The sequence below is a fragment of the Neomonachus schauinslandi genome, chromosome 3 (genome assembly GCF_002201575.2).
Source record: "Neomonachus schauinslandi chromosome 3, ASM220157v2, whole genome shotgun sequence".
Lineage (NCBI taxonomy): Eukaryota > Metazoa > Chordata > Mammalia > Carnivora > Phocidae > Neomonachus > Neomonachus schauinslandi.
Window position 1 is genome coordinate 84,812,495 of NC_058405.1, and position 15,808 is coordinate 84,828,302.

Sequence of the window (15,808 nt, forward strand, 5' to 3'; positions counted from 1 at the left end):
CAGATGACGAGATGCATGTGGGTTGCCACTATCAGCAACACGACCTATTTCTCATTTTTAAATTCTTTTTATTGTGACAAACATGCTAGCGGTGATTTATGCAAGTAAATGTTGTCTAAGGGAGATGATGACTTTGGTCCAGTAATTCTGTCAGTGCTTGAGATGGACAGCGTTTTGGGCCTGTGCACTTTCACTCGAACATTCTCATTTGCAGCTTTTTGGAAAGAGACAACTTCCTCTGGCAAAACAAACTAGGAAACAATACTGTGTTCAAACCCAGCAAAGCGAGATTAGTTCCCTACATAGCTAACCAAGAATTTCCAAAAAGAAAAGCTTTGCAAAATGTTTGTTAGAACAATGTTTTTAGAACAACACTGACGTTGAAAGATGTGTCCCATAGTGTCTTTTGAAGGCCAACATTTATTTGAATATGTAAGTTCTAATGGATTGAAAGTGCCACTATCTTTTTATGTAACATGGCCTTTACGCTCACTCCATTCTGTCTTCTGGAAACATAGTAGGAAAAAAAAAAAAAGAAGGGATCTGTAGTTTTGTTACTCCAAAGCTTTCTTGGCTCTTTGATGAGTAAAGCAAACATTTGCAAGTATCTTCTGCATTATTTTTAGAGAGGAAGAGATGCTTAGCTTGTCTTTAACCTTTTTTTCAAGATTTTATTTATTTACTTGAGAGAAAGAAAGAGATAGCGAGAGAGAGCATGAATGGGGGTTGGAGAGGGAGAAACAGGCTTCCCGCAGAGCAGGGAGCCTGACCTGGGACTCGATCCCAGGACCCTGGGATCATGACCTGAGCCAAAGGAAGATGCCTAACCGACTGAGCCACCCAGGTGCCCATGTCTTTAACTTTTCATTCATTTATACAAACAAACACGTGGATGAGCTTCCCAGGTTGACAGTAAATTGACCTGGGTTTCATTTAGCTTTGGAACCTGCCACAGATTAAGTTATTGGGAGGATGAAGAGATTACTCTCAACCAAAACTTCTTTCAAAAGAAATAACTCTTTTCAAACAGGCCAAATCCACGTTGACAACAAGCTGAGGGACATACAGTGCCACATGGACCGTGGGGAGAGTGTGAGTGGGGGGCTGCTCACATGCCTCTTCCTCAGTCAGGAGCTGACACTGGAGGAGATCTACGCCAACACCACAGAGATGCTGCTGGCTGGCGTTGACACGGTGAGCATCTCAGCCTTGCTCTCTTCTTGATAAGCAAAGCACAGCTGAAGCTGGGGGCCTTTCCGAGTAATCTCATATGTGCATTTGTGTTGGTGCTAACTGAACATCTGCTTCACTGCTGAATGTCTTCAGGAGGAAACTCTAACTTTTAAATAATATACATGTATTTTAAAATGTAAAACCATAATTCTGCAAAAAATGCAACCCCCATTCAGTTATGCACACAAAGTAACAATATGTTTTAAAGTTTAAAAATCATTCCCGATTTGCAAGCATTGGTCCATTGCTTCATAATATCAAAAATGAAGAAGGCACAGATGTTAGAAACCTTATTATTTATCATTTAAAGTGTTGCAGGTCATGGAGGACTCCCCAATTCATTTTATAAAGCCACCGTCACTTTTAAACCAAAACCTGCTAATGAGAGCACAAAGAAAGAAGTTTAATAAACAGTTCGACTTATGAATATATGTGTCTATCAGTCTTTTTTTTTTAAGGTTTTATTTATTTATTTGTCAGAGAGAGCGAGAGAGCGCATGAGCTGGGGGGAGAAGCAGATGGAGAGGGAGAGGCAGACTCTCCACTGAGCAAAGAGCCCAAAGTGGGACTGGATCCCAGGACCCTGGGATCATGACCTGAGCTGAAGGCAGACGCTTAACCAACTGAGCCACCCAGGCACCCCATGTCTATCAGTCTTAAGTAAGATCCCGATGAATAGATTTATTCTAACAGATGAATAACCTACTATGACCAAGGAAGGATGAATATCCAAATGAAACAAAGCACTGTCAATGGACTGGGTGGGAATTGCATCCCCTGTTGTTAAGTGAGAAATGAAGCCACAGAAACTGTGTATGCCGTGCTCCCGTTGGTAAAACAAACAGTGGCCCAGCCCCTGCCCGTCTGTGTGCACGTCCGTACCTGTATGTGATTTTATGAGTGTGGAGGAAATATGGAGGGTGCACACTGGGTTGTTAACATGGGTTACCTGCCTGGGGGGTGGGGAGTTGTGGGGGGATAGGAGCCAAGTTTCCTTCTAAAACATATGTGTAATAGGATACATTTATTCATGTATGAAAAATGATATACATATGGATATATGTACAGAGAAATTTTTAAATTTGCTAAAAGAAGTAGTGAAACAGGAAAAAGCAGGGCTAAGCTTTTAGTATTTGGTGGAGGAAAAGTTAGTTGCGTGAAATAATTAAGATTTGCCTGGTGCTTTACTCTTTCCAAAGCCCTTCAAAACTAAACAACTAAGCTCATGAACTCAAACCTTTTCCTTTACAGGAGTGCTTCCTGAACTTGAATAAGGCACAGACCTTCTGTTTAAAGGGAGAACCCCCTCCCCCAGGGTTGACATTGTTTTTATTATGATGTCACATAAACATGTAAAAGCAAAAAACAGTAAAAACTCCTTATTCTTATGGATCTTCTACAAGAATAAAACAATTTAACCAATGAAATCAATGTGATCAATGAAAATTCTAATCAGTCATGTGAATGTGATGGGTGGTGTGGGTTTGCTTGAATGGGGAAGAGATGAGTGAGTGGTTGACCTTGCCTCTGAACGGATTTGGGTGCGTTGTCCCTCCTTCCCCCTGGTGGTAACTAAGAGCATCACATGAGGTGGAGCGCAGAAAGGACCGTTCCTACCAGAGGCCCCTGGAGGCCACATCAGCAGAAGCGTTCTTACAATTCATATTCATTTTCTAAAATATTACTTAAAAAACTTTATTTCAGTATAATTTATGCGAAAGAAAGTGCATCCTTTTAAACCGTACAATTTGATATAACTTGTTGGCAGATACCGGATAAGCACAAATGCAATCATTTATGAAACTACCACCACCATCAAGATCCTGAACATTTCTACCACCCCTGGAATTTCCTTACCCCCATTTCCGTCCGTCTCTCCCTGCCCCAGGCAACTGCTGATCTGCTTTCTGATGCTGAGCATCAGTTCGCACTTTTCTAGAAATTTATAGGAATGGAATTACTCAGTGTGTATTTTGCATCCAGCTTCATTCAGTCAGCAAATGATTTCAGGATTCACCGATGTAGTTGCATATCAAAGTAGTTTATTCTTTTTTATTATGGAGTACAGGCATCCCTCGCTTTACTGTGCTTCACAGATTAATGTGTTGTTTTTATTTTACAAATTGAAGGTTTGTGGCCACCCTGCATTGAGCAAGTCTATCGGCTCTATTTTTACGACAGCATCTGCTCACTTTGTGTCTCCATGTCACGTTTTGCTAATTCTCATGATATTTCAACATTTCTCATGATTATTATATCTGTTATAACAATATATAATACACGTTATATTTGTTATAATGTATAATATATAAGTATATATTATATTTGTTATAATAACATATAAAAATAGAATCATTGGTCTGTGCTCAGTGGGTGATTAGGACTTGCTGAAAGCTCAGGTGATGGTTAACATTTTTTAGGAATAAAGTATTTTTAAATTAAAGTGGGCACATTGTTGTTTTAGACATAATGCTATTGCATACTAAATAGGTTACAGTATAATGTAAACATAGATTTTATTTGCACTAGGAAAGCAAACAATTCATTTGACTTGCTTTATTGTGATACTCGTTTTATTGTGGTGGTATGGAACCCAATCCACAATATCTCCAAGGTACGCCTGTAGTATTCCATTGTATGGATATACCGCATTTGGTTTTTCCACAGAAATGTGATTTTAATAGAAATTTCTAAATTTTTTCCTTATCATTTATAAGGAAGAACTTGAACATTATATATATTATAGGAGAGCTTGCCCTCTAAAAACTTAAAATATCTATTACAGGGAAATGATATCAGTATGGTCTACTGACTCTTTTAGGTAAAAGAAAAGGCATTTATCCTGTGGACTTTCCTTGTTTATGAGAGTGAAATACAGTCACATAGATAATAGGGAAAATTGTAGTGAGAGTCTTGGAACCTAGGAGAATAAGATATAATTATTTTCAATAACCAGAAATTTAATTCTTCAGTCTGAGACGTGGTATAAAAAAAAGGTACTGTTTTGCATAAATGATCTATTAAATTCTTATAAGTTGCTTTACTTGAGAAGAGCATGGAAACAGTGGAGGACAAATACCGCCCCTCCCCCCACCAGGAGGCAGCCAGAGCAGGCCCCGCCCAGCCATCGTGGGCCTGCGCAGTGCCAGACTGAACAGTTCTGGGCTGACTGGCAGGCTCTGGCCCTTCCTAGCAAAAAACCAGATGACCCTTGCAAAGAAGGTCACAGAAAGTTCCAGGCACCACTTCCAGGCTTGACCAGCATCCTTAGGTCCTCTTGGACGCCATCGAAGAGGATTGCTCTTATGTGATCCAAAAAAGTTCAAAAATAATTTCTCCTGCAGCCCTTCATTGAAAGAGCAATTGAATCACATAGCTGATGCTACTTTCCAAAAATACTTGGTTTTTTTCTGGCATGATTTAGGGAAAGTCAGCTTTTGTTTTGCTAAGTCCTAACGTGCTCAGATAGAGTTGAATGGACATGACTTTGCACATGGGCTTATGCTTACGTGACTTCCTGGCCGAGGTTGCCTGCTTCTTAAGTCCTGGTGTTACTCACCTACGTGCCTGTGCCTGCCTGTTTCTTTATCAGACGTCCTTCACCTTATCCTGGGCAGTGTATCTCCTCGCGAGGCACCCAGAAGTGCAGCAGATCGTGTACCGGGAGATCGTTAAGAATTTGGGGGAAAGGCATGTCCCAACGGCAGCCGACGTCCCCAAAGTCCCACTGGTCAGAGCTCTGCTGAAGGAAACGCTGAGGTAAAAGGCTCACCAAAATTCATGTCAAAAACTGTCTTTTAAGTCTCTGATCCTTTATCACTATGATTTTATGCTTTGGACTTAAAAACCAGGTCCAAAACAAATGGGCCAACAACCTTCAGGGGCCAAAATGTTAAGGAAGGAGATGGTTATAACTATCTGTTTCCTCTCTGCCCTTGTCAGAATAGCAGAAAGGCTGTTCTGTTTTACGGTCTGAAATATTAGTTGTTCTTCATAAAGCTCTTTGGAGCCATCACCCCATGACATGGTACCTGCTTTAGTCATTTGGTTCACCAAGTTCCCCAGTATTCCATGGTTCCTGTTCCTTGAAAGTAAAGCAGAACAAGATGGATTGATCAGGAAAATATTTTGGGCTGTTTGGCTAATTACCAAACCTGCTTACTGTGGTTCTTATGTGGATATGCTAGTTAGATTGGTGACACCAAATGGACTCATTCGCTCCTGGACAGGGCTTTACCAACACTTGGAAAAGCCTGGACGTGAGGGATATGGGTGGCCTTGGGTGGGTTTGGGTGGGAGGTAGGATCAGGTGGCCAGTGAAATTTCTTCCTCCTTTGAGGTTCAAGGATTCTGAGGTTCAAGGATTTTGTTGAGGAACTGCCATGTAGAAGAGCAGAAGTGGATACATGGTATACCCTACAATAATTCTTTTAAACTTGACTTGATAATGGTGTTTCAAGTTGTGGTGCATCCTTAATCCACAGCATGTTGTTTAACCTCGGGGGAAAAAGAGCTAGCTGTGTGTTTACTGGTATTCGTCGATTGCAGTTTTATTCAGAGTTTTCTCTGGATTGCCTCCCGGAGACAGCCCAAAAGCTGAAGTAGAGCATTTCTCAACATGTTTCCAGGGCCCCTGAGTCCTGTGGACTGTTCCTTGATAAAGGGGGTCCCATGCGCACATAAATTTCCCAGACTTGGGATTATCCCTTCTGGGAACACAGTAGCACATTCAAAACTCTGCTTTGTGTTTCATAAACATTTTTGACTAGGGGACCTGTTTTCCCATTCCTTAGACTACTCCCTGGCCAAAGCTAAGGAGCCACGAAGATCCTTATGAGATTTCCTAGTTGAAACTGGACTGCGAGTTATGTTTTAGAAAAATGAAAATGGCAAAATGTCCAGATTTTTGAAAGTTTAGCAAAGTACTTTAAAAGTGACCACCCCATTCCTGCTTCTTTTCCAGGCTGTTTCCAGTGCTGCCGGGGAATGGCCGAGTCACCCAGGAAGACCTGGTCATTGGCGGGTACCTGATTCCCAAAGGCGTGAGTTTGGTTGCCAGGGTGTGGGGACTTGGGCTCTGCCATGGTGGCTGAGCGGGAAATCTGCTGGTATATTAGGAAGTCCTTGAGCCCAAGCAAATATCAATAAGTTCCTTTCCTACTTCATGTATTTTATAATGAAGATGGGGCTTTGGAAGCAAGGAGGTGCTCATTGCCCCGGCAAAAGCAAAGCCAGATGTTTCTGTAGCTCGCAGGCCTTTCTCCTCCTCCCTCCCTCAGGGGCTGGTGGACACAGCAGTTGTGGGGGTGGGGGGAGAGGTTTGAAGGACTTGAATCTCCTCAGTGGCTGCAGTGGCATGAGAGGTGGGCGTCCACTGAAGGAGGACTGCTCTCTGTGGGGGCCCTTACGTGGCTCCTCCTGGCCAGAAGCACCCCGGGAGGGACCAGCCAACCGGGTTCTTGCCTCTGCTCTGCTTTTGCCTGATCCTATTCTTTATTCCTTTAATGTTGCAAATGGTGTCCTCAGACCCAGCTGGCCCTCTGCCACTATGCCACGTCCTATGCGGATGAGAACTTCCCTCGGCCCAGGGAGTTCCGGCCGGAGCGCTGGCTGCGGAAGGGAAGCCTGGACCGAGTTGACAACTTTGGGTCCATCCCCTTTGGGTACGGGGTTCGGAGCTGCATCGGGCAGAGAATCGCAGAGCTGGAGATCCACCTCCTCTTGATCCAGGTAGGCATGTGGGGGCCAGACGTCGGCCTTCTGCCTCGGCCTCATTTCCTGGGCTCCACCAGACCAAGGCTTAGGTGGGAAAGGAGATGTGATTTGGAGAACTCAAGTGCACTAGCTTCATGTTAAATCCCTTTTATATTTTAAAATGCCACCTCCTTGGGTCCCCTGACCACCCACCGAGCCTCTTTTCTCCTTGGAACCGTGGAGCAGCAGTTGGGGCTCTTGGAGGCCTGAGGACTGGGAGGTATGCATGCTGTGGTGGGTCTACAGGGGTCCAAGAGCTCAGCTCTTCATCACATGAGGAGCTCTCGACAGAAATGAATGGGAAGGTGTCAAACCAGTGGTCTTCGAACGCTTTGGAGCAGCAAAGGCATTAGGAGGATCCTTAGAATGCAGGTTCCTGGGCCACCACAGAGATAGGAATTTGGTGGGTCTGGGGTGGGGCTGCCAGGGGGTTCTGATGCCGGTGATTGCTGGGCCGCACTCTGAGAGACGTGTGAACCAGCCACTTAGGCCGCTCAGTGGTTCTCACACTTGTTTAGGTTGTGAAACAGCAGGAAGGCTTGGTTTTGTTATATTTAATCTCTTACTATTAAAATGTTGCTTTTCTGCCTATACTGTATTTCAGTTTGTGCTGTAGCATGAGCTAAATCATCTTTGAAGGAAATTTTATAAAAGAAAACACTTTAATAGAGAAAATTGTACTCATTAGGTTTCCCTGCAAGTTTAGGAAGACTACTGTTAACATATCTTAGCCGTGGAAGACCTTGGCCCAAGGTTTGGGAGCTACTGCCATTGACATTGCATTGGAAGAATGTAGAGATTACCTGGTGACCCAGGATCCCCATTTTATTGAGGAGGCAACTGAAGCTCAGAGAGTTGGAGCCACTTGCCACGGTCACAGAGTGGCAGGTGCGTGGCATGATCCAGGTGTCTTGACTCCTTCCTCCATTCCCCCCCATGTCATGGGAGTGCTCTCCTGCAGCCTCACAGAGCTTAGAGCAGGACACTGAGAGGTTAGGACCTCGATGACAGATGGCCTGAGAGAGCGTAAGGCGCTATGGAAGCCTGGCCAGCCTGGCAGGGGTGGAGAGGGATTCTGGACCGTCAGCACTTGGGGATGGCTCTGAGAGCTGGGAAGTTGAGGGGCTTCTGCCCAGCCAGAGAGCATGCGGCAGGAGGCGTGGGAGCAGAACACCTCTCGAGGTGGGTGGCTCAGGTGGGAGGAAGCCCGGTGACCAGTGTGTCACGTGGTCATCTCCCCCTCAGTGGAGATGCGGTGGCTGCTGGCCAGGCTCAATGGTGTTGCTACCAGCGCAGCCATTCCTGGGGACGGTGTGGGCCCTGCGGACACTGGCCCATCCCGGTGGCGTCTGACGTGAGAGGCAGCTCGGTGAGGCGTGGATGGCAGTTCCGGGGCAAGCGGACTCAAATCCCAGCTCTGCTGTTTGCGGTTCCGACACTCTGGGCAGGTTTCTCAGCCATGCGAAGCCTATTCCCTTATGCATGAAATGGGCCAAATACCTACTTCTTGGGTGTGTGAGGACACAGTCTGTGCCAGAGAAGTGGAAGCGGCTGTTGTCCCTGCACCTGCTCTGAGTGTCTGCCCTTGGGTGTTCAGGAAGGTCTCATGTTCCATAAAATTGGCTCCATAGATTCTGCAGCCGCCTCCGGGACAGGCAGAGGCCGCTTCCTACGGAGAGTTGGCCGTGGAGCTTACTGCTCCCCCCGCTCTGGCTGCCTGAAGAACCAGAGGGGACACCACGAGAGCAAGATGGCAGCTGAGGGCACAGAGGCCAGCCCCGCCCGGTGCTCCCGTTGGAAGGGGTCAGAAATGGGGTGTTTGGTGGCAGCGGTGGGGTTTTGTTTGTTTGGTGCTATTAACATACAAATGTACCTGCTGCAGTTTTTCCTTGAGCAAATAGAGAAACGGAGCATCATTATTCGTAATTGCCAAGGAAAAAAAAAAAGAGAGAGTGGGCACAAATGAGCCGTGCTAGGAATGAGAAAGGAGACATGGCTAAAAATGCAGTCGTTGATTTTTTTGAATCAAGAAAATACCACAAATGGCTTTTTTTTTTTTGCTAATACATTTGAAGACTTAGATAAAATGTACAATGTACTAGAAAACGTAGGTTGCCCAAATTGACTCAAAAGAGAATAGACGTCAGATACCGAATACATGGAGTTGGTGGTAAGAAGATTTACCTCCCAAGTGTTCCAGACCTAGACAGTTTCATTGCAAGTTTTATCAAACCTTGATGAATGGGTAATCATCATCTTATACAAACAGAGACTAGAAAAAGGAAGTCTCATTTTTATGAGACTTGCATAGCCCCAATATTCAAAACCTGGAGAGGATAATACGAGAAAGGAAAACTACCGGCCAATCTGATTTATTAACAAAGACGGAAAATATCCTAAATGAGAAATTGGTAAACCGAATCCAGCAGCGTAGGAAACAGAAGTGCATCCCCAAGCACATCACGTGTATTCAGGAATGCAAGGATGGCCCACCTCAGGGACATCTGTTGATATCATTTGCCACAGTAGCTAATTGAAGGAGGAAAATTATATGACCACCTCCAGAAAGAATTGATAGCATTCCACACACATTCATGAAGAAAATCTCTTAGCACACTTAACGGACGGGCTTTCCTTAACCAAATAAATGGAGTCTCCCCCAGTAGGACAGGGCACATGCCTTTGGCTTCGGAAAGGGAAAGGACATTAATGGAGCACCGTCAAATGGGAACAGGGTATTTGTATCACACAGAGAATTTTTAGGAAGTACGCTTTAGCTCCTTGGGAGTTGGGATTTGAGGCGCAAGAGGGCTTTGTTTTTTGCTCGTACGTTTCCTGTGTAGTTTGGATTTTTTTAAGTGAGCATAGTGTTGCCCACTCAGAAAGGGAAGAAGGCCATGTGGCATATTGGCCCTGAAGTGAGGAGACCTACACGTGAGTTCTCCTGCCCTGTGGGATGTGCAAGCAGTTCTGTGAAGTCAGAACCGAAGGTCAGAGGTTCGATGTTGTGCTGAAGCTATCTCGATGCTATAACGTGTTGGAGCTGCCGAAATACGGGTCATTCAGCTTGGCTTTTGAAATGTGACAACGGAGGGGGTCCAACATATGTCCCCAGTCAGCCCTGCCCCTTCCCCTGCCTGACCTCCCCTGGAACCCCAGCCCACCTGAGGACCCATCAGTGGGTCCTGCTGCTTCGCTTGGGGGACGAGGCTAGAGAGGGAGTTGGGGCAGGGTGGGGGTGGGCAGCTTGGATCCCATGTGACATTATATGTTCTCCAAAACTGACACTTCGTTAGGCTGGACTTCATTCTGGACCCAGTGGGCAGCAGGGTAGGGGCCAGCAGCTAGTGTGCTTGTGAGCACGGCCCTTCCACCCCCACCAGGAACCCATGTGTGCTCTGACACGGTCTTTTTTTTTTTTTTTTTAAGATTTTATTTATTTATTTGACAGAGAGAGATACAGCGAGAGAGGGAACACAAGCAGGGGGAGTGGGAGAGGGAGAAGCAGGCTTCCCGTGGAGCAGGGAGCCCGACGCGGGGCTCGATCCCACGACCCTGGGATCATGACCTGAGCCGAAGGCAGACGCTTAACGACTGAGCCACCCAGGCGCCCCTGACATGGGTCTTTAGAGCAGGTTGCCTTCAGTTCCCTAAGCCAACCTGACCTTGAACATCAGGCCAGGGCCAGTTGGTGGCAGAGGTTATTGCTTTAGGCTGATGGATATTTTGGTGCTCTTTAAAACTCATTGTGTGTGTGTTTTTAAAGATTTTATTTATTTGAGAGAGAGAGAGAGAGAGAGAGAGCACGAGTGGGGGCAGGGGCAAAAAGAGAAGCAGACTCCCCTGCTGAGCAGGGAGCTAGACGCGGGGCTTGATCCCAGGACCCTGAGATCAGGACCCGAGCTGAAGGCAGACGCTTAACCGACTGAGCCACCCAGCGCCCCTAAAACTCACTGTTGAGGTACTTTCCAGTTTGACCCTGAATGGTAGAGCTAGTTCTCCTTTTGAACTGCAGAAATGAGAAATGGAATCAAAGGTACAGATCGAGAATATTTAAATTGAGGACATTAATCACTGAAGCCTGTTTGGATGATTCACCTGCCAATAGCAGTATGCTCCCCTGGGCCTATATCACCTCAGGTTCCCAGCCGGAGGGAAACCTTGTCCCTCTGTCCTCTTTGCTCCTTTGATTCCTTCTTTACCTCAACCTAAAGAGGAAGCAGAGGAGTTGGAGTTTTGAAATGGCTGAGAAAATGGAAGTCATTTGAAAATTGTGTCTGCATATCTTTGTCACGTGAACTTCCCAGTTGCTCAGTGGACAGGCTGGGCTCCTGTGCAGGACCTAGTGCTACTTTCAGACCCACAGCATCCCCCTGACTGGAGATTGGTGTCCTGCACCACGGCCGTGTCCGCTTCCTGGGTTCCCTGCAGCCCATGGCCACTGCAGGAAGATGAGGGGCACTCATTCAGAGCACTGCGAGGCCTCTGTTGTCCCCATTTTGAATCCCCCCTCTCTCTTTCTCTTCTTAGTTGCTTCAGCATTTTGAGATCAAAACATCCTCTTGGACTAAAGCCGTTCCTGCAAAAACCCATGGGCTGCTGATGCCAGGGGGGCCCATCCACGTGCGTTTTGTTAACAGAAAGTGAGCCTGGATTTTTAAACCCAGCCAGCCTCCTGACACAGACCGGGTGTTCCAGTGTCACTGATGATGGCGGAGGAGGGAAGCCATCCCTTTTAGAGGCCGTCTTGGTAATAAACTGGCCCCCCATGTTCTGGGAGACTTGTACATCTTTATGCAGAGTAATTTGAAGAGATTATATGACTTTTGCAAACCAGTGTTGCTTTTTCTTTGGAGAAACGACTGTTTAAAAACGAGGGGCACTGAATCCTGGTGTCTCCTCTGTGGTCTTACCCTTGTGCTATACTTGATATTCAATAGTCTCCTATGCATTTGTGCAAGGAAATGTTGGTTTACTTATAAATTCCGTGCTTGAATATATGTTCTGTCATACTGTACCAGGACTCTATATCAGGAGGCAAATGCAACTTACTGTTTCTAATTAGAAGAGGGAACATTATGAATGTCTCTGTAATAACTGTGAGTATGGGAAGAAAGCACCAGAGTCAACATTTTATCCTGAGCACCTGAGATTTAGATCCTGCCGAAGGGCTCAAAATTAAAAGAACCATATTCTTATTTTTCTCTCCAAACTGGTGCTTCCTTTTCTAGTAACTCCTAAAGAAGTTGAAGATTAGCTTTTGTTTGAAAGAAATTATCAATAAAAAATAGAACTCCTGTGAAATCCAGAATAATTGGATTTTCTAACCAAGTGTAAACACTAAGATGTATAAGAAAATCTGACTGTGTGGAATTTCATTGCCTCAGTTGAGAAAAATGAATTAGACAAGCATTGTGGAAAGCCATGTAACTTTAGAACATTTTTATTTCAAGGAAAAATAAACATAAAAGTGGACATGCTATAGATAAAATAATATTTTGATCTTCATGGTGTTATTTTAAATATCTGAACCGGAAATGTGATCCAGCTGTTGGTGCTTATGTAAGGCTCCAACCAGACGCCTTGGGCCTCAGGATTGTTCGCTCACGCCAAGCTCTGTTGCGTTTCATGCTACTTGCTGATCGCTAATAAGAAAGAACACCATTTTGTAACATTCTCCCTGCATAGTCATGCTTGAAACTGCTTCTTCTCAATCCCACAAATCTTTTCACAGAGTCCTTCCCCCAAATCACTTGCCTACTAATACATACCATACATCTCCCCCCGCACTTTAGTTAGTCATGACGCAAAGTAACCCTTAAATAAAATAGAAATAATAGCCATTTCACATACCATCTTTGTTAAAGTATGTAGAAATCTTTGTTAAAGCTGGAGAAATCCCCCAGAGGATTTTGAAAACAGGGGTTGGGTCTTAAAAAAAAGGAGTTCATGTTTCCTTAAGCCTCTGGAGTAAGCCAATTTGTGTGCGGGTCTTTCTCTCCTCTCTTTTATGGATAAGAAATCTAAGACAGAGAGATGAAGTATTTTGCCTGATATGTCATAGTTGGTAAGTGGCACAGCCGCAGAGCCAACTGCAGAACTCCAAAGTTCATGGTTTTTCACCAAATCTTATTGCATCTTTTTTTTTTTCTGAGCCTTTTGTGGGGCATGGGAGTCTTTCCTTTCAGTACTTGGGAAGACTATATTTCTGTACTTGCACCATCTCTCAATCATACCAGTTATTTTCTTTTTCTTTTTTCACTCCACAGTATAAAATAGGTATCTTTTTTGATTAAAACAAAACAAGGGCGCCTGGGTGGCTCAGTTGGTTAGGCGACTGCCTTCGGCTCAGGTCGTGATCCTGGAGTCCCGGGATCGAGTCCCGCATCGGGCTCCCTGCTCGGCAGGGAGTCTGCTTCTCCCTCTGACCCTCCCCCCTCTCATGTGCTCTCTCTCTCATTCTCACTCTCTCAAATAAATAAATAAATCTTTAAAAAAAAAAAAACATGACAACGTTAAATCTGCGTGTGAAGACAGAATAACTCTAGTCTGAGCGCAGTAAAAATATGTACAGTTAAATACGAAATTGTGTCATAATGACTGACAAGATGTTGGATTACTTTGAGGTTTATAGACTTTTATAAGCTAGCTACAATTTTATTCTGTTTGTGACTGAAATTAAAAAGTATTGAGACGAATGAAGCAACTTGAAGTGACTCTTACTCTGCAAAGCGACCCCTCTGGTGAAGCGGGGCCGCGCCCAGTGATGGGCCTGCGGTGAAGGTGGTGGTAACACTCGAGCCCGCTGTCCCGTCTCCCTGGGGAGAGGGACAGACAGACCTTAGGAGCCTCCTGCTGTGACGCAACAGGAAGCACCCAGCACAACTATGGTATTCTTACCGAAGAAATGGAAATTGTATTGGAGAGGTCTGTAGATCGACTACCAGTTTGTAGGAAACACAAGTTGTAGAGGGACATGTTAAAACTCCAGGACAGATACCATATCATTTCCCTCATAAGTGGAATCTATAAACAAAAACCAAATGACAACAAAAAGCAGCGTCAGACCTGTAAATACAGAGAACAAACTGATGGATGCTCAAGGGAAGGGGGCAGGATGTGGGCAAAATGGGTGAAGGGGAGAGAGAGAGGCACAGGCTTCCAGTTATGGGATGAGTAAGTCACTGGAGTAAAAGGCCCAGCACAGGGCACACAGTCAGTGGTTGTAATGGGTTGTATGGTGACAGATGGGAGCTACATGTGTGGTGTGTGTAACGTAATGTATCAAGTTGGGGAATCACTGTGCTGTACACCTGAAACTAAGGCAACACTGTGTCGACTATACTCACATAAAAAAAATGGTTTTGAAATGAAAAAAAAAAAGTGGTCTTTAAATGGAAAAATTATGTTTTTTAAAGATTTTATTTATTCATTTGAGAAAGAGAGAGACAGCACAAGCAGGGGGAGAGGCAGAGGGAGAAGAAGCAGACTCCCAGCTGAACTGGAAGCCCGATGCGGGGCTCCATCCCAGGACCCTGGGTTCATGACCTGAGCCGAGGGCAGACACTTAACCATCTGAGCCACCCAGGTGCCCCTAAATGGAAAAATCATAAAATACACAACAGCTTTCAAAAAAAAAGAAAAAACCAAAAAACCCCAAAACAAAACAACTCCATGCAGATGCAGTCAGTAGAATCCAGAATATGGTGAAGTCTACATGACAAATAACTCCATTTTTTTCAGCAAATAAGTGACAAGGAAAAAGAAAAAGAGGAAGGAGACTGTTGCAGATTACGAGAGTATTAAGAGACGTATTGACCACACGTGATGCTGGACTTTGAATCCAGATTTAAATAAACCGCTCGTAAAGAGACATTTAAGAAATAATTAGGGAAATTTGGACGCTGACTGTGCATTTGAATGATATTAAGGAATTACTGGGTTTTTTTTTTTTAGTGTGCTAGTGGTAGTTATTACATTAAAAAGAAAGAGATCTTATCTCTTGGAGACAGCTCTTAGAGATACCAATGGGCCACATTTGTAGATGAGCTGCTAAGACATCTTGGATTTGCTTTAAAATAGTGCCGCTGTCGGGGGGTGGGTGATGTGTGGGGGTGGTGGGGGGTGTGGGGAGGACGAGGTGAACCGAGATCAGCCCAGTGCTGAGAACTCTTGGAGCTGGGTGAAGGGTACATGGAGGATTCATGACATTCTCCCAGCTTTGTGTACATGTGTGGGTGCATTTCCATAATAAAATGTGTCTTCAAAAGCCAGCGACTGGATTGATTAATTACCTCATTATTCATTTCTTTTTCATTACTATTCACTAACCAGCCAAACTGACTATAAATTAGGTTCTTCAGGGAGCTACACCTTTTTTTTTTTTTCAGTAATTGTTAGCAATGTCGATTTAGGTACCGGGTAGCTGCTGTGTTAGGATTCTGGGGACCTGCCAACTTGGGTCAGCCGACCTTCGGAGCTGAGGACAGATCCAGGGATACAAGTGAGGAAGGGAGGAGCAGGGTGGGCACTGCAGCCAAGCTGGGACCGGGATGGAACCCTGGCTGTGGGACAGCAGAGTGGTGGGCCCTGCAGAGTCTGTTCCCTGCCTCAGGGTTCTCAGACTCCAAACTCCATTTCTTTTCTTTTCTTTTTTCTTTTCTTTTCTTGTCCTTTCCTTTCCTTTCCCTTCCATTTCTTTCTTCTTTCTTTTTCTTTCTTTCTTTCTTCCTTCCTTCCTTCCTTTCTTCCTTTCTCTCTCTTTTCTTTCTTTCTTTCTTTCTTTCTTTCTTTCTTTCTTTCTTTCTTTCTTTCTTTCTTT

General features: G+C 44.8%; 1 protein-coding gene across 1 annotated transcript in view; it reads left to right on the forward strand.

Moving 5' to 3' along the window:
• The window catches only part of LOC110585737 (cytochrome P450 27C1), a 28,553-nt gene extending 15,484 nt beyond the window's left edge, over window positions 1-13,069 (forward strand). Inside the window, exons 5-9 of the mRNA XM_021695862.2 lie at window positions 1,031-1,194; window positions 4,826-4,992; window positions 6,197-6,275; window positions 6,760-6,963; window positions 11,518-13,069. Of these exons, the coding sequence (XP_021551537.2) occupies window positions 1,031-1,194; window positions 4,826-4,992; window positions 6,197-6,275; window positions 6,760-6,963; window positions 11,518-11,634 (731 nt within the window). The 3' untranslated portion in view covers window positions 11,635-13,069. The remainder of the gene's footprint in view (window positions 1-1,030; window positions 1,195-4,825; window positions 4,993-6,196; window positions 6,276-6,759; window positions 6,964-11,517) is intronic.
• Window positions 13,070-15,808: the final 2,739 nt, after the last annotated feature.